The sequence below is a fragment of the Dama dama genome, chromosome 4 (assembly GCF_033118175.1).
Source record: "Dama dama isolate Ldn47 chromosome 4, ASM3311817v1, whole genome shotgun sequence".
Taxonomy (NCBI): domain Eukaryota; kingdom Metazoa; phylum Chordata; class Mammalia; order Artiodactyla; family Cervidae; genus Dama; species Dama dama.
In genome coordinates this window covers 19,454,561-19,473,074 of record NC_083684.1, presented here as the reverse complement: position 1 = coordinate 19,473,074, position 18,514 = coordinate 19,454,561, and the positions used below count along the sequence as shown (strand labels likewise).

The 18,514-nt window shown below is 49.3% G+C and overlaps 1 protein-coding gene across 5 annotated transcripts in view; it reads right to left on the bottom strand.

Annotated features, from left to right (window-relative positions):
• BANP (BTG3 associated nuclear protein) overlaps positions 1 to 18,514 on the bottom strand; it is a 69,082-nt gene that overhangs the window by 36,581 nt on the left and 13,987 nt on the right. For all 5 annotated transcript variants that reach the window (XM_061138343.1, XM_061138344.1, XM_061138347.1 and 2 more), the window contains exons 2-4: positions 13,826 to 13,964; positions 10,171 to 10,262; positions 7,670 to 7,869 (exon numbers count right to left, since the gene is read on the bottom strand). In XM_061138343.1, the coding sequence (XP_060994326.1) occupies positions 7,670 to 7,869; positions 10,171 to 10,262; positions 13,826 to 13,964 (431 nt within the window). The remainder of the gene's footprint in view (positions 1 to 7,669; positions 7,870 to 10,170; positions 10,263 to 13,825; positions 13,965 to 18,514) is intronic.

The window sequence follows — 18,514 nt, the reverse complement described above, 5'->3', positions numbered from 1 at the left end:
GGGGCTCTGCGGTCTCCTCGCCACGTTTCCCTGCTGGCTGACGCTGCTCAGAGGCTCTCCATGTGCTTACTCACCATCCGCACCTCCGCTCTGGTGAGATGCCGGTTTCTGCTTTTTGCCTGACTGTCAAACTGGATTGGCTGGTTTTTCACTGTTGAGTTTTGAGAGTGTGGTTTACAAGTAGCTTCTCCTAATTGGGGGTTTTTTCCTGTGTCTTTACCCAAAGTGTTGGAGCTTTACATTTCACCTTGAAAGCTGTAATCCACTCTGAATTAATTTTTGTTCAAGGTGAGGTTTCCACCAAGGTTCATTTCTGTCATCTTTCCTGTGGACGCCAACTGTGCCAATACCATTTATTCAAAAACCTGTCCTTCCTCCGTCAAACTGCTTGTGCAGCTTTGTAAAACTCTAGCTGGCATATTTGTGTTGGTCTAACTCTGGCCTCTCAAGCCAGTTTCATTGATCAATTTATCTATCCCTGGGTTATTCTGGTTTTAAATCTTTACGTGCTCAATTCATTCCCTCACAGTCTTAAACCATAACTACATCTTAACCTAGAACTGTATGTCTGCTTTTAAAGTTCCTATTAAATGAAAACTTAGCCAAAAGGGAAACGGCTAGACCCAGAGACCACCCTGATTGTTTTAATTCTAAGATTAGGCTAATCTGCAAGTTGGACATTCTCGTCCAGTTTTAGGATTACACTAGTTACTAGTTGAGTACTCTTGCCTAAGTATACTCTCATTCAGAAGTAAAGGTCATCCCACAGCATGTGACCAAGGGCCGCCACCCTGCCGGAGAGTGACTGTGGGCACCAGACCTCCACTGCCCTTCAGGACAAGGGCTGCTCCCCATGGGCAGGAGTGGCCTCACCCTCACCCTCGACGGGCAGCGGGCACTGCAATACCTTCCCTGCACTGAGAGGCCGGCATCCAGTCCAAGGTCACACGGTTACTCAGTGGTAAGGTCAGGTTTGATTCCAAGTCCTTGAGCAGCAGAGCCAACCTTCTTGACCAAAGTCTGTGGAGCCGGATCTGTACCCCACAACTCCCTAAACCTCAGATTCCTGTTTTTTAACAACTTCTCTGGGCGATTCTGATGGGTGCGCAGGTTTCAAACACCACCAAGCACAACAGCCCTGGCCCTGCTGCGGCTGTCCGGGCCTCCCCCACAGCCTCTGTGCTGCGCGTATGCTCTGTTCGGTGACGTTTCCAGCCACCCAGCGGGACGCCCAGGACACCAGCAGTCCTGTGTGGTCGAGGAGCAGCCTCAGATCCCAGTGGTGTTCCCGGGCTCACACGGTTGGTCTGCACAGTGAAAAGAACAGAGCAGGCTTCCAGAGACACAAAACCTGCGGCACAGGCCAGGACGCCGTCCTCACTCACGGCAACCTGCGTCCTGAGCTGGTGCCTCAGCAAGCGCGATGCTGGTTGACACTGGACACTTGCCAAATGATGAGCATTAATACTAGTGATTTCTCACCTCCTGGGTTAGCCCTCACAGCAACCCTCCCTTATGATTTTTATTCCCCTTTTACTGTTGAGGTAATTGATGTATAGAAAGGGGAGAACCTGCCTGAGGTTTCACCACTTACAGGCAATGGAGCCTGGATTCAAAACCGAAAATCTCTCATGTCCTTTGCCACTTGCTGGTGGAGAAGAGAAATAATCCTATTTCAATGACTGCTACCACTCACCTTTCAGTACCAGGGATTTTAATCGCTTTGTTTTGATGAATTTGAAACCAAATGTCTTCAGCTTTCAGAGGTGTACTGGCAAGCATTTTCCAATTACACTTACAAAGTGGCCCCCAACTTCTCCTCGGTGTCAGGAAACTGCTTTGGGAGCAGGTCAGAAGGTCCTGAGCTGCTGTCCTAAAACAACTCATCAGTCCCACCAAGTGACCACTTTGAATGGACACTGTGGCCACCATCAGTGGACAAGCGGCCATGGGCATGGCTGGGGTCAGGGGGCAGGAGTTAAACCCACCAGCGTTCCTTAGGCTCCGTTACAGAATGGGGTCCCTGGGAAGATCAGGTCTACATGAGCAGCACAGTCACCCCTTATTTCCAGTTTCCAGGGAGCAAGGAGAAAGTAGGCAGGCCCTGATCACACGTTCTCCAAGCAAATACCTGGAAGAGAAGCCCAGCCGCTACCTACAGCGATGTACCATGGGCACCGGATGCTCTAGGGCGGGGCTGAGTCCCAGGACAGGAGACTGTCCTCGAGTGTCCACAACTATGCCTCCACCCGGGCTGAGGGCACTACCGTCTTTGGGCAGAAGCTTCTAACCTCTCACAGACGAGCTAGGTAACTTCAGTGCCCAAAGGCCGAGTCCTCCAAAGAGTCCTCACCAGACAGGGCCGGGGGGACCAGGCTGCGGTGTCTGCCGCAAACCCCACCCCCTACCTTCAGGACCGAAACCGCACTCGGCTCCAAGGTTCACCGGGACCTGCCACCCTCAGCCTGGGATGAAAGCAACGCTCACGCACTCAGGTGTGGGAGTCGTTCTGGCTTATACCTGAGTCACCGTGACTAACAAAACAGCCTGTTTGTGGCCCACTGCCTGCTTTAATTGGAGAAGGAAATTCTCCAGTATTTTTGCCTGGAGAATCCCAGGGACAGAGGAGCCTAGTGGGCTGCCGTCTATGGGGTCGTACAGAGTCGGACATGACTGAAGCGACTTAGCAGCAGCAGCAGCAGCCTGCTCTAATTCTTTATAAAAGGGCACCCTGACCGCCAGTAGAGAACACCTGTGTTGAAGACGAGAGGTCTCCCTCCTCAGACACCAGTGCTGGGTCTCCTTCCACGATAAGCCTCCCTTCCCTCCTCCCCCAAGTGCCAGAGCGTGTGTGCGTGCTGGTCTGCTGCTCTGAAGCCTTGAAGGAGCAAACTCCTGATTTGTCTGATGCTCTCTACTCTGATAAGATTTAAAACTGTGCTTTTCTTCTTCACAGCAGTTCCTCAGAGTAATCTGAGAGGCTGTCTTCGGGGCTACAGTCCTCAGTTTCGTTCAGATAAGATTTCCTCTCTTCCTATTATAGATTGGTGATTGATTATCGTGGTCAGCACCCGGGTAAGGTGGTCAAGTCAGGCATTATTTCTGCTCACACGGTGATGCCCAACTTTGTCATCTGTGATGGGGGGAGTTACAGCAGAATATTGAAAAATATTTGGAACAGTGTTTGCCTCCCTCGCATCTACATTATACTTTGCTGACACTGATCCTTTTACAATTCAAAATAATCACTCATCCAGTTCAATCCCTGATTGGGAACTAAGATCCTGCAACCCATGCAGTGTGGCAAAAAAAAAAAAAAAAAACTTCTATTTTAGTTTTGAGTATGCAAAGAAACCTCTGATTCATTACAATTGTTTAAAAATCATAGGAACACATTAAAGCTTTATAAGAAATGCTTAAGTTTTTAAAAATAAAAACCTGGTATATGTCCATTACATCTCAAAAAACATAAATAAACCATTTATACATTAAAAAATAAAGGATAAAAGTTGGTTGCTTTTAAAGGAAACACAAGTATTTTTCTAGTTAATCAGTATGTTCAGTTCAAGAAAACAAACCAGGGCAAACCAGCTGGCTTTGAGCCACTCTTGAGGTCTGGCTCCACAGGAGCTCGCTGGGCACCAGGGATCGCTCCCTGGGCCCTGCACTGCACAGGGGCACTCACACTGGCCCCTCAGTGGGCACCCACCAGGACAGCACCCTCAGCAGCCCTGCACCCCAGGCTCAGCTCAGTTCTAACTACTGCACATCCTTCAAGTGGCTATACCTGGCCTCAAGTCAAAGTCACTCAGTTGTGCCCGACTCTTTGCAACTCTCATGGACTATACAGTTCATCAGGCTCCTCTGTCCATGGAATTCTCCAGGCAAGAATACTGGAGTGGGTAGCCATTCCCTTCTCCAGGGGACCTTCCCAACCCAGGGATCAAATATGGGTCTTCTGCATTGCTGGCAAATTCTTTACCATCTGAGCCACAGGGGAAGCCCAAAGTTTGGCTTCAAACAAGCGCAGAAAGGGTCTCTTACACTAGTCCACATAAACGTCCCTGAACACACACTTGACCCCTCCTGGTCTCGCAGCACACTGGAGGCCCATCTTGAAATGCTCACGGCAGTGCGTGAAGGACAGACAAGTTGTCGCGTACTGGGTCGGCAGCTCAGCACAGGAAGCCTCGGGTCCGCCACTTCCGATGCCAGCGCAACATGGCTTCAATGTTAAAGTCGCACACTGCTACGCCTGGAATCACGATGAGTAAAATCCCAATGTGTGGTACACCCGCAAGAAAGGAGAAAAAGCACCCACCTAAGAATTCAAGTCCACTTTCCTTCTCCCAAGCAGAACAGCACTGCTGGATGACACACCATCCAGGTAACTCCCAGGCGTGTTGCTTACAATTAAGCTTGAGCATCAAAGAAAAAGGTTTTCTTTCTTTGTCGTCTTTTTTCTTGAATTTATTTAAAGAATCTCATTTACTTAATCTCATTCAGGTATAGAACCTGAAAAATCTGAATCTAAAAATGCCAACTGAGTTGGCAGTAGTCCACTGGCTTCTATGCTCCGGAACCCAAGAGAATAAAAAAATACTTCTCAGAGCTGATACCAAAGTCGAGTCCGGGCCCATTTTCATTAGAAATGGTGAGTGGGCTTGGGGCTGCTCTGGGCCCTATGTGCCTCTCGAGGAGGATAGGCCGGTGCAACTGCAGTGGACGACTCCTCACCCACCACCCAGAGTCCTGCTCCCAACTCCTCAGGGTTGTCCTCACTTGTCCTGGAAGATGGTGAACTGCCCAACCACTCTCTCAACCACTCCAAGAGGCCTAAGGAAACTTCAGTTATTTTTTAAAATACACGATCTGGATATAAAATAATCCATGATTTACATACTTCTAACTTTTAAATATCTGAGGCCCAGAGTACTTGGAGAAGTACTTCATTACTCAGAACATTAAACAATTTTTAATTGTTTTTGGAGACTTCCTTCTTTGCGCTCCACTACCCACACTTAAGACATACGTTTCTCATTTGCTCTTGTGTTTATAAATTAGTCACTTTCTAATTTAAATATATCCTTTTTCATCAATGTACTAGGATTAAACTCTTGTCCTTTACTTTTCCCCAAATTTTCTTGTTAACAGCTTTCAACTACTGGCAGTTTTTTTTTTTTCCTTTCCTTTTTAGAACTTACATGGAGGGAAATGCCAGATTTAATATCTTCTTTAAAAAATCATTCATATGCAACCTATTTTAAACGATACCTAAGAAAACAGAGAAATGACCTTTCCTTCTGTCAACCTCACATTAATAGGTATAAGTAATGGTTTTATTAATATTAATAAACCTGCTGCCAATAAGTATACTCAATAATATGACAATATGATTCTTTAAAACTAGAAAAGCTGAGTTGTGTGAACTAAATTACACTTCTGAGTCCACATGAGGAAACGTTACTCTCATGTTATTTGTGAATGCACACAGAGAACAGCTCACAGGCCTCTGCACGATCAAAGCTCCTCCCCGCAGAGTGAAGCACGGGAGGTTCTGACCAGGGAGGCTGCTAGCGGGTCTCCTGGAATGCTGGGGAGACAAGGGGCTCCCTGCAGCCTGGAAATGCCTCCCCCGAGTCAGGCGGGCATGTGGGAGGAGCCAGGGCGGGCAGTCCTCCTTTCCAGGATGGGCGGTGTGGACACGCACAACTCGGCACAACTGTACGACACGCCCTGCCACCCCCGTGTCGCCCATGGCAAGTTGGGGGGGAAACCAGCAGCCTTGGGGTCCATGCACAGCTGCAGTGGCACCTGCAACCCTGCAGACTCATCCCCGTCCCCCTCCCATGGGCCCACACAGAGCACAGACGGGAAGCCTGAACATCATGTCCCTGCCTCCAGGGACAACCTTTCCCCACACGGTGACAAAGCGACAAGCCACCAGGCTGTCTTCACTCAGGGTGGGAAGCCTGCCTTCCTTCACTCTCGTCATAGCTCTCAGAGCAGCCGTCCGTGAGGGGGGCCCGGGACATGCCTGAGAGAACCCCCAGGTCTAGGGGCAGAGACCGAGGGGCTGACAGTCTGTGAGGCACGAGAAGCCTCCCTAACACCTCTCTCCCCACACCCACTGCAAACGTCCCATTCAGAGTGAGAATCCGGCTTCTAACTCTGAGCCCAGACTCTTACTGTGTTCTATACTCACGCACAAAATATTTCTGGATAATTTTAACATAATGTGAATTTTCCAGAAATTTTACCATTGTTTGAATCTAGGAAGAATTGTACATTGCCTTACTTGTCACTTTAACAGGAACCACTCCTTCTGTAATATTCCACCACCACTGGCATCCCAGAGTCAGGGCGACAGCCTCCTGGTCGTTAGCTCTGACGTGGGCCTATCCATGGCCTCCTGACATAGCTCCCAGCCTTTTACGTATTGTTACATGTGTTACATTATTATACGCTATACACTACCATCCTTCAGTTTTTTAAATTATGAGTTATATTTTCTAGACATTACATCTTAGGGTAAGGGGTCATTACAAAAAGTTTTTCTTTAAAAACGGCACTGTTGCTGGCAAGTCTGAGTCTTACTGCAGAGAAAACACGCTCCACCAAGTGTCACAGGGAGAAAAGACACGGCTGACCATCAGGACACGGTATAAACACTGGGTGAAACACCACAGATCACCTGACCTTCCTCTGGGGACGGAGACCCCTGGGGCACCCCCAACCCTGGCTGGAGAGCAGGTGTCGGGGCCATGCAGTGTCCCCAGCACACCGTGACACTTGAGAGTTACAATGGCCCACACTGCAGGTGTCGTCCACAGCCATCCCAGGGAAACCGACAGGCAGCCTCTGGATGCCGGCCCGTCCATGCACGCCCTCCCCAACCCCACATGCCCCCAAAAGCACTGCCCCTTCCCCGAGGGGCAGATGGGGGACCTGCAGACCAGGCAGTAGCCTGGCCGGGCCCCCACTCCTGAGCACCGCCCCCCACCCTGCCTCCGCACTCAGCGGGAGGCAACAGTTGGCCCAGAGACCAATGGTGAAGGCCCCAGCTCTCATCAAGCAGACAGGTGTCACCACCACCACCACGAGACTTCTCCGCAGCCCATCGTGGGAAAGGACAGAACTGCGTCAGTCCTCTTCCAGCAGGACTGACGGATGCAGCCACCCCGGCCTGGGCTTCCACTCGTCTCTGCGGAACCTGGGGGTGCCCGGGACCAAGCACAGGCACACCGGTCAAAGGCAAGGACACCCCCACATCGGCCCACACGCTCCAGAATCTTTGATACAAACAGAACCTGAACTACTGCACATCCCACTACAGTTAGGCTCTACATAGAGAAGAAAACTAAGAGGCACAAAAAAAACTACAGGCTTGAGTGGAAAAGTCTGATATTCTCAAGTGAAATTTATAAAAAGCTACCTCTGAAGAAAAAAAATCTCCCAAGACTAGCCAGATGGAACAGAAAAAAAGAAGAAACAAATGTACAGCTTCAAAGCTCTGGTGGGACGGTTCCAAAGCAGAGATGCACCAGCTTATGTCATGAAGAAGCTGTGAGGACGACCCAGCTGCCTGGAAAAGGCCCGCGTATCGCCCGGGTCTGACTTGCGTCCCACCCTGAGTGCCGAGGGCACGGCCTGGGGAGGGGGCTCTCACCATCGCACTTTGTTGCAGGTCTGGGTGGCGCCGAGGGGCGAGCCGGCCACCATGGGCACCTGGATGGGGCTGTGCTGCTTGTTGGTGACCAGGTCCAGCTTCTCTTCCAGGGATTTACACGTGGCCTCCAGAGCCTGCAGCTTGGCTTCAATGCTATCCAATCGCAAGCAGATTGTCTGGTTAATGGAATACAGGAATGACTGCAAGAGAAAAACAGAAGAGCTTCAGGAAGGGCCTCTGGAAGTCCAAGCAGACAGTTCCAAGAACACCAAGCAGCTCTCTCCCACACTCGGCTGAGTCTGTCCCCACAGGACAATCCCGGCACTCCAGCTCTAGTTGTGAGCAGCAGCGTCTCCAGAAACAAGCTGGACCCTGTCCACTCACAGCGTGACTGGCTCTGCTCTGAGTAGCTGTGACTCTCAGCTACACTGAAGCCCACAGAAAACAGAACCTAAGTGGGCTTTACGACGTGAGTCTATTCATCAGTAAATCTACACATAAAACTAGTCAAATGCTTCTATGAAAACAGATTACACCCAAAATCAAAAGAGCCCAGAAACCTGTCTGCTCCCAGGACACCCACCGCCCCAAGGTGAGGCATGGTGCCGAGGCTCCCGCGCGTGAGAGCGGCACACCTGCCACCTAGCGGCCATTGGAAGAGCTGCCGCACCTTCCACCGCCGTCACCCAAGTCCTGCCTGGGACAAAGGACCGGCTCAAACACCCGGTGGGAAGCTGCCCCCTCCCCCAGCGGCCACTCCTGCCGTAGGTCAACAGGGACACAGAGGGACGTGGGCTGTGCCCCTGCTGGCCTCACAGCTGACATGGGAAGGAGGCTGCCAGGCGGGAGCCAGCCCGTGATGGCTCAGCTCAGCAGAGAGGCAGCGTACCAGGCTCCTCTGACGTAAGCATCGTGACAAAAACTCACTGGTAGCCGAAGTCCCAAGGTCAAATCACTAATGACCCCATTATTTTTTATAATTTGAAGACATCAACCATGAGGTTCCCAAATTCTCTAAACAGTAAAACTGCATCATCTTAATTCTGAATTAGAAATTATTCTGCCTGGAGTTTGGATGAACATCAGTTATTATATACCAGTAACACAACTTCACAAATCAATAAAACAAAGAAAGGCAGAGAATAGCACTTTTAAATAAGTCTCCTAGATACAAGTGATATTCACCAAAAATCATCCAAATCTATTCCTTTTGCAGAGCTCTGGCAATCTGGTGAGCACACTTTTCCCAGGACATGTGTGGCAGGTTCCAGCTGCGGCCCGAGGCCCTGCCCGCAGGCCAGGGACGCGGCAGGACTGCTTTCACTTGACCTTATCCACGTCTGACTCCTACGCTATTCCCCACACAAGCCTCTTTCGTGATAAAATTACATTTTATTTTTAACTATACAATGTAGGGTTACTGAAGCAGTGGTCCTCTATACATTAATCTGAAATAGAAATTTAATTGGATGTGTCTTCATCCACAAGGTTAAGTTCATGCTGCTTCTCCATGTTAACAAGATGAGCCAGACGTTTCTCCACAAAAGGCCCAGGTAAAGAGAGAATACAGCTGTATAGCACGAGGAACTTTACTCAGGACTCCATAATAAGCGGTATGGAAAAAGAATCTAAAAAAGTGGAAACATGTATGTGTATAACACATTCACTTTGCTGCACTGCACAAACACACACACTATTCTATAAATTAACTAAAAGTTCCTTTGGTTTTCCTCTGCACTGCAGTCCTAACTTCTCACAGGAGCTGGTATTCATCTCTGTGGCTCTGCCAACAACAGATCCAACAAGTAAACCCAAGAACCAGCAATCGCCCACTGACTGAGCCAGTGGTTTCCAAGACCCCATCCAGCAAACCATAGAATTTAGGTACCCTAAACCATAGGCACACAAGTGCTTCATCACTGGGGAAATGGTGTTCGTTCCCTCCAAGCATGTGAGGTCCACGGGTCTGTGTAGGAAGAGGCCACAATCCTGGTTAAATACTGTGAGTCTTCAAGGGGAAACGTTATGGCTGTATGCGCCTTGTTGGGGGTTGAACAGTGACTCAAGAGAAACAATACGTCCACATCCTCAGCCCCAGGACCTGTAAATGAGGCCTTGCTTGGAAACAGGATCTTGGCAGATGTAATCAAGATAAGATGAGGTCATCCTAGGTGAGGGTGGCCCTTCCCTTGTAAGAAACAGAAAAGACATGCAGGCATGGAGGAGGCCACATGAAGATGGAGGCAGAGACTGGAGGGACGCAGCCACAAGCCCACAGATGCCTGAGGCTCCCTCAGGAGCTGGAAGAGGCAGCAGGGACACTCCCGCAGAGCATCTGAAGGGAGCTCAGCCCTGTGGAAATACTGATTTCAGACTTCTGGCTTCCAGAACCGTGAGAAAGTAAATTTGTATTGATTTAAGCCCCTCCTCACCCCAAATTGTGATAATGTTACGGCAGCACCACAGCAGATATAAAAAACCACATATATTAATATTTTCACCTTTATAGAAGGGTCCTGGCAATTGATCTCTAGTCGCTGGCGTTTCAAAGCTGGTTCATCTTCATCTGTCACTACATGATTCTCCAATACAACTGAAAATCAAGAGACAAAAACCACTTCAATACGAAAGGTTTAACAGAGCTGTTTCATGTTCAGACAGTAAACCATTCCAACACCTTAAACAGAAAGGTGTCACCTAAGGTTAAACAAGAATTAGCACAAACTGTTTCATATTTTACTATTTACAGATTTAACTTAAAATTATCAGTCAGGCAGAAAATAGGATCTCTCCTTAATCTCAAGAAAAACTGAGACATTGGATAAATTATCTCCCTAATGTGTCAATGAGTTGATACTAACACTGAGACTGCAGGCTTCTTACTCAAGGCTCTATCCAGCCACCCTTTGCGACAGAAACCAATTGCTAATAACGATTTATTCCCAACTTTAAAATAAGGTCTTGTCAGCCAGCCACCTCATTCTAAAAACAAAACCACTCTCAGAATACTACATCTTCTCAAGTGTTGGTCATCAAACTAGTCTCAAATGTAACACACTAAGTTTCAGGGAAAGTCACTCCCCTGTAGTGTGTCTGAAGTTGGGGTCTCCCACCAGCACCTTCCAAGGGGGCATCATGATTTCGCCAATGATAAGTCACGTGGCCCAAGTTCAGGGCTGACACAATATGGTCCCAATCCTGATGTCTTTACACCTGTACTTATCAGGTGATTTATCTTAAAACTCTAAAATGTAAAGACACTGAAGAGACCTGAGACTCTAGCAGGAACCCTTCAGGGGTCCCAGGCGAGAGCACTAAGCTGGTCTCCAGAGGTTAAGTTACACCTAAAGCTCTACCTGGCAGAAACCAGCCACAGGCCAACGAAGCCAGAAGCAACCTGCTCACCAGAGGGCTCTGCGTCATACACTATGTATTCACACCTCACACACCTCCGTAAGATGTGCAGGAACAAGCTCTCACTTAGTTAAGAGAAAGGAAAAATCCAAGCCTACACGTGTTGTGGTAGCAACACAGGTTCTCAGAACCTTCATTGAAGGTTCTCCCTCTCTCAATCACTCCCACTCGAAGCTGGTGATTAAAACAGGACTGGGAGGATGAAGAGGCTCTGGCAACCACTAATCTAATCCTTCTAATGTGCTGACATCAAGTCCAGAGAAGTTAAGTGACTTGACCAGGGACACAGCTGGTCTCCTCTCCCTTGGCAGCGTGAAGCACCTCAAGGTGACGAGCAAGGGGCAGCAAAGCAGGTGAGGAGAAGGAGACGAGCCTGCGGTGGCAACAGGGACATGCGCCTGGGCTCCACTGTCTACGAGCCGTGGGGCTCCTGGTTCATTTTCTTCTGTCCTTGGGCTTTATAATTCTGCATGCACTACTTTTAAAATTAAACAAAAAAACCCAATGTTCATTTTAAAGCATCACGGTCACCTGGAAGGGCAGACCTGACAAAGGTTACAATCGTGTGTGTGTATGCAGACGAGCAAATAGACTGTGGCTACGTAGTGGGTACACACAAAGTCACAGGAACCTAACTGAGCATGTTGATTTCAAAAGGAAATCAAAAAAAAAAAGAAAGGATGTACATGCCAAAAACTCAAAAGCAATTCTCTTGCAAGAATTATGGGAAACTTCTATTTCTTCTAGTTGCTTGACTATATTTTTAAATTTTACAAAGTTTACATTTTAGAGATAAAAAAATATCTCAATCTTAAACTCCCTCCTGACGTAAATGTGGGGGTACAGCATGGTGCCTGCTGGTGTCGGGTGCGGGGGCGGGTCCCTGGGGCCAGAGATGGCGGGTCCCCTGTCCTCAGAGAGCACTCCCTGCACACAGTAGGTACCCGTTACACAGCCATGAGCTGTAGTTTGCAGCCATTTAAGGAAGCTACATGGAACAAAACCAGGATCAAAAATGACTCCTCTAATCCTTCTCTGGACTGAAATCTACAGAGGGAGAAAAAAAATTCTTTTTTAAACAGAGGAAGAATTTACTTGGGAAGTAAACTGTTAAAATTTTAGTAGTTTCCAAAAACACTTAAAATTTATATAACTGGGCCATTTTTCTTTTATTATTGCATCGCAGTGTGAGTGTTTTCTAAAGAAATTGTCTACCCAACAAAATGTGAGCAACCGTTTTTAAAACTGTGATGCCTGTTGACAGTACTGCTTTGTTTTCAGTTCACTGGTATATGAGGAGCGGCACTAAACGAGGCCAATGCTTCATGTTCTCGCTCTAAACAAACCGGTTCGCTTTTTACAGAGAAATCTGGGGTTAACAGCTAACTTCAGACACCCTGACTTTGCTCAAGGATCTGCCAAGTTTTTGATCGTTTCAGTTACCAGGTGACAGTACTTCTTATAAACAATTCAAAAGCAAAATTAGGAAACAAACTGACTAAAGAATATAGCATTTCTGAAGGGGTATCCCCATCTCTTCATGACTGCTTGTTCAAGCCTAAAATTATACATGCTGCCCACCGTCCATACATAACTCATTTCCCAACTAAGACTCTTCAACTAAGAGATCATACAAGACAGACATCATCACACTTTGAGATTTCTGAAAATTCTCTTTTCTGTGGGGAAAACAGTCAGCATTTCAATACTACTATTTCATAAAGAGGGCTTCCAAGGTGGCCCAGTAGTAAAGAATGTGTCTACCAATGCTGGAGGCTCGGGTTCGAGCCCTGGGTCGGGAAGATCCCCTGGAGAAGGAAATGACAACCCACTCCAGAATTCTTGCCTGGAAAATCCGTAGACAGAGGAGCCTGGCAGGCTATAATCCACAGACTAACAAAAAAGTCGGACATGACTTAATGACTAAACAATTCCACGAAGAATAACCAAGCAACCAAAACAATTTCTGTGATTTAATTATGTATGCTTATTATTTTAAACTTAACAGATATATTAAACACATAAAACTTTATGGGGAAAAAAAGAACACTTACTAAGAAACCTTTTTACAAAATAAAAGTGCTGACAAAGTGTTTCATAAAGTTCTTGAAATCTAGAGTTCCCCTTATAAAGTGTCTAGTATCTAATTAAGATTCCAAAGTAGCTAAGTGCCTTGAACATCACTAAGGAAGATTACCAGCCCTGGCAAAAGTGCAGGAAAAAGTCATCTCTCAGAATAATCGGGTCGTGTTTCTGGGACGTCCATCAATATCTTATCAAAACTCTGAATAAACACAGCAGCTCTGCTTCTGGGAACTCATCCTGCAAAAATATTAATATCTGCCACGATACACAGCAAGACCTTTACTGCAGAGTGTACACAGAAGAAAAACAGTGCAAACCACGTGAACACCGTTCCCAGGGAAGAAGCAGATGAAGGCAGGAGCAGCATGCACAGAACACCTCAAAGCTGTCCACACACACGGCAGATGATCTGCTGTTGCAGAAGAGGCACGGGCAGGACCACAGGGGCTTGAGGGAGGCCAGGGCAGCCAGGGCTGGACGGCCACGGCGCAAGGGTAGGCTGGGGGTTGCTGAGGGACCACGGGGACAGGCGTGGGGCTGACAGGCTCACATGCTCTGAGCACGCCCTGATGTTTCTCTTGCTTTACTGAAGGGAAGGCAGGGAAGCTTGCAGAAGATCCTTTGGGTTTTCTCCCCAGACTGCCCCCAGCTCTGTACCTGGGTGTCCAGGACTCAGCTCCTCAACGGCGATCTGCACCACGTCAGCCAGGTCCTGTTCTGACATCATCCAGGACGCGAGCAGAGTGGCCGGTGGATGAGAGGGAATCAGACTCACGTAGAACGGTGTTCCTGCCACCTAGAAACAAGAACAAGACAGTCGAAAGGGAGATGAACAACCGTGATCTTGAAACGATGGAAATTGAGGCCACGTTCTGTGTCCACAGGTTCACCAGGAGCCTGTGGACATGTCCAGTATGAGGCTCTTCTTGACTCAAACCATCAAAATGTCCCTCATTACTAGACAAGCCCCCACCCTGCCAGTCCCTTCCCATACCCCCCGAAGTCACCTACCTAAGACAGCTGCAACGCGTCACCCCCAAGCCAGATGTCCACTGGCCCCCTTCCTGCCCACAGAACACGTTCTGTCCCTCACCTGCCCCTACCAGCTCTCAGCTCCACTACGCACCACACTCCAAAAATCATCGCGAACACACCTCCAGATCCTACCCAAGTGGACCCTTCCATCAAGGCTGTCCCCTTGCCCGTTTCCACTCCTCACACGCCCTCCCTCAGGCAGGCAAAGCAGAGTGCCGGCTCCCAGGAGGACCGACTGCGGCAGCAGCCCCCTGACCGGGCCGGGGCCTGGCCCCCACCACTGTCAGCCCTGAGACAGCATCACATTTGCAACACAGTCCGTTCCTTTCTTCCTGCCCTGAAATTCTCCGATTAGGCCCGGACACACCTTTCCCAAAAGAGAAACGAGGCCATGCCACTCCAGATATGACCCATCGACACGGGTCTAAATGAGGTACTTGCATACTGGATGCCTGGAGGTCAAGAGCCAATGCCACTGTAGTACTCGTATCATCCTACACTTTGTATTTTAAATCACCAGTGAGTAAATGCTTACAACATAAGCCATCTATCTTCCCCAGCTAGACTGCTCGTTCCTTAGGGCGGATACTGAGTGCCCAACTCTCCAGGACAGCACCGCCCCCCCAACACACACACACACGCTCACTGTCCTGAGGCAAGCCCAGCACACACACACACACACACACACACACACACACACACACACACACACACACACACGCTCAGTATCCTGAGGCAAGCCCAACACACACACACACACACACACACACGCTCAGTGTCCTGAGGCAAGCCCAGCACACACACACACACACACACACACACACACACACACACACACGCTCAGTGTCCTGAGGCAAGCCCAACACACACACACACACACACACACACGCTCACTGTCTTGAGGCAAGCCCAGCACACACACACACATATACACACACACACACACTCACTGTCCTGAGGCAAGCCCAACACACACACACACACACACACACTCACTGTCCTGAGGCAAGCCCAACACACACACACACACACACACACTCACTGTCCTGAGGCAAGCCCAACACACACACACACACACACACACTCACTGTCCTGAGGCAAGCCACACACACACACACACACACACACACGCTCACTGTCCTGAGGCAAGCCACACACACACACACACACACACACACACGCTCACTGTCCTGAGGCAAGCCACACACACACACACACACACACACACACGCTCACTGTCCTGAGGCAAGCCCAGCAGGAAGGAGCAGCCGAATCAAGAGTCTTAGGTCATCCACTTCCAACCAGTTTACTGACAGCTCCTTTAAGTGGCTAAGTTCCAACAGGCATAAAATTAAATTCATAAGTTCCACACATGTTCTTAAACCTATAAATTCTGATTTAAACTCTATAGCTTAAATGGCAGCAGCTCCAGAATTTGTTAGGGACAGACAACCATTTGTAGGAGGAGCATTCAATCTGCTTTTTTCTTTTTAAGAAATATGTTAGATGTGCACAGACTATCTCTGGGGCATAAAGATAAAAGGAAATTATATTTGCTTTTACCAGGTACATGTTATCACCTTCTCAAAAAGTGCTTTTTAAAATGATCAGACAACTAAATACTGAGGCATCTGTCACAGGGAAACCGTCACCTCCTACCCCCTCGTACACGCCGGTGCAGCCCCACCAGCAGTCGCGGGCCTCCACAGGAACAAGCTGGGGGAACTGGCAGGCCCACCAGGGGTCTGTCTCCCTAAACCTGTGTCCTCTGAAGGTGATCTCTGAGCAGATTAACTGTGATCAGTATGAACACCAAAGCCACTCATGTAGGGATACACTGAGCCCCTTCAAGCAGGCAGTGGTCCTCAATTAGATAACACCCTCTCACCTCAATCTTTGAACTGATGGGTTTAAAATGTTTTAGGGTCGCACACTGCTTTCAGAATCAATTTTTTTTTAATTACAGATCCTCTTTCAAGAAAAAAGCACAGACACTGCCAAGTTCCTGAAACTCACAGTCACCCCACAGAGACAGCTGGTAGCCGACCAGTACCTGCTCTCCACTACGCTCAGTGCTATAAGAATGAGAATTCAAAGGGCACATGGCCACCAGAGTCCAGCCCCTCCTGCAGCACGCCACGGCCACGTGACCCCCCCCCACCCCCGGCAAAGGAGCGTGAGCGAGCCGGTGCAGGGGCAGCTCCCAGACCCTTCCCGCGTGCCCTCTTGCTGCTGGCCTCCCTGCCCACTGCCTCCCGGACTTCCTTGATCTGAAGGAAAATTGCCAGTCACCTGCTCTAAAAACAATGCATTCTGGAATCTGTGGCATGCAGCCAGGCTTAACCTCTGTGATCCACCCTGAAGCCCATTCACGATGGCCCAGCACCTCAGGTCCCAGGTTAAATACCTGTCTCTCACAAAGGGCTAGTGGAAAGTGTTCAGGTGCCAGACCCAAGCCTTCCCTGGTTTCTGGGAACTCTGTGAGTGGCTTAACACTCCGAACTAACCATAAAATCCTGAACCCTACCCTCATCCAAATGAGGACACCACACATGATCCAGGGTGTTTACTCAAAATGATTCTGCTGCCAGGATAGAGTCATTTAAAATTCTGCTAACTGTGATGATTTGAATAGAAAAAAAAACTAGGGCAACAAGCCCAAGAAAATTGGAACAGAACAAAGCATGAAGTTGCCATTTTGGCAAATTAAACTTGCCATTTCTCAGAAGTCCTGGAGATAGTCCAGTCTTAATATCATAAAGCAGCTGGACTGCGATTAATGTTCAATAACGTCTCTAACGGCAACGAGAAGAGAGCATCCTCCAGGGAGCACATGGAAAAACGCCCACCAGCCAAGTCACCAGCCCAGCGCTCAATCACCAGGGACTGTACAGTAAGTGACGTGAGCATCACAGCCATCCATGTGGATGGAATGGTCTCCAGAACGTAACACTAACGTAACAGAAAAAAAGGAGAAAAGGAGAACTGCAGGTATGTTCAGTCATGGGTCTGTGTGTGTGAACGCACACAGAATGCTCTGGAATGACGCATACTGAACCAGAGCAACCCACAAGGGAAGAAGGGCAGGTAACACCAGCTGACCTTCATCCTTTATCCTCTGGACCGCTGAGCCTCCTACAAGCACATACTATTTATTGTGCTTATTACACTGGAAATAGTTTTTCTAAAACAAAGCAGTAACTACACAGATGAAGCCAACCACATCAAATCTGGATAAAAACAAGGGCGCTTTCTTCCACCCTGCCTCAAACCCCCCTCCCGGCCTGCATGCGTGTGCGTCCACAGCCATGACCTCTGGTGCCCCTGCCCCTGCCCTACGGGCGCTCCTTCTCCCAGGCCGGGCGGTCAGGCTTTCTCTCTCCCTCCGGCTCAGCCCTGGGCCTCTTCTCACTGGCAGTGAAACACCATCTCCCTGCCTACAGCACACAATCAACTCCACCTCCAACCTGTCCCGGAACTTCAGATCCTTGTGACAAACGGCCTCTGGGCCACGTCCCCTAGGTCTCCAGTCTCAATGTGAAGAGGCTGAACTGAACCCGTCCCTGTCCACACCTCCAGACCGCCCGCCCAGGTGTGGTTCTCCCCCTCGCATTGGACCTGTGGGCAGAACTTCCCGCCGCCCTCGCTCTGGCCTCATCAGTGCATATCTGGACCCACACGCTGGCCGTACCTGGGTCTCCCTGCTCTGCCTTCGCCTAGAATCGCCCCCAATACCTGTTTAAAGGCTATGGATCACGTGAAAGCCCATCTCAGCGTCCCTGTCTGCTCAAAGCCCAGCAAAGGTTTCCCGCTCATTCAAGGTGCGTGCCTGGCACCAGCCAGGCTCCCTCTGTGCCCCCAGGCTCCACTCGAGGCTCCTCACTCTGCCATCGGAGGAGGCTGCCCCAGCCAGGCGGGCACACACCACCCAGCCCTCACCCTCCGCCGTCCGCTTGCCCTTCCACCCAGTCTCGTCCCACCCGTCACGCCCACCAGCAGCACCCATCTCCCAGCTGCCCGTTCCTGTTTCATCACAAAGCCCTTCCATCTAACCTGCGGCACAGGCGAAACGTCCATCTGGTTTGGCATCTGTCTCCCCTGCTAGAAGACAAGCTGCCCTGGGCAGGAACCCGCACCATCCCACTCGCTGCCCTGCATGGGGCCTGGCACGCCATGGATGTCAGTGCAGTGGGGCTGGGGGGGGAGCCCTGGGGAGACACCCCACTGCCCACCCAGCACTAAACTCTGGAGGGCGGCATGTCTGCTGACAAACCATGCAGTAATGTCAGCAGAGTTCTCTCATTTCAATGA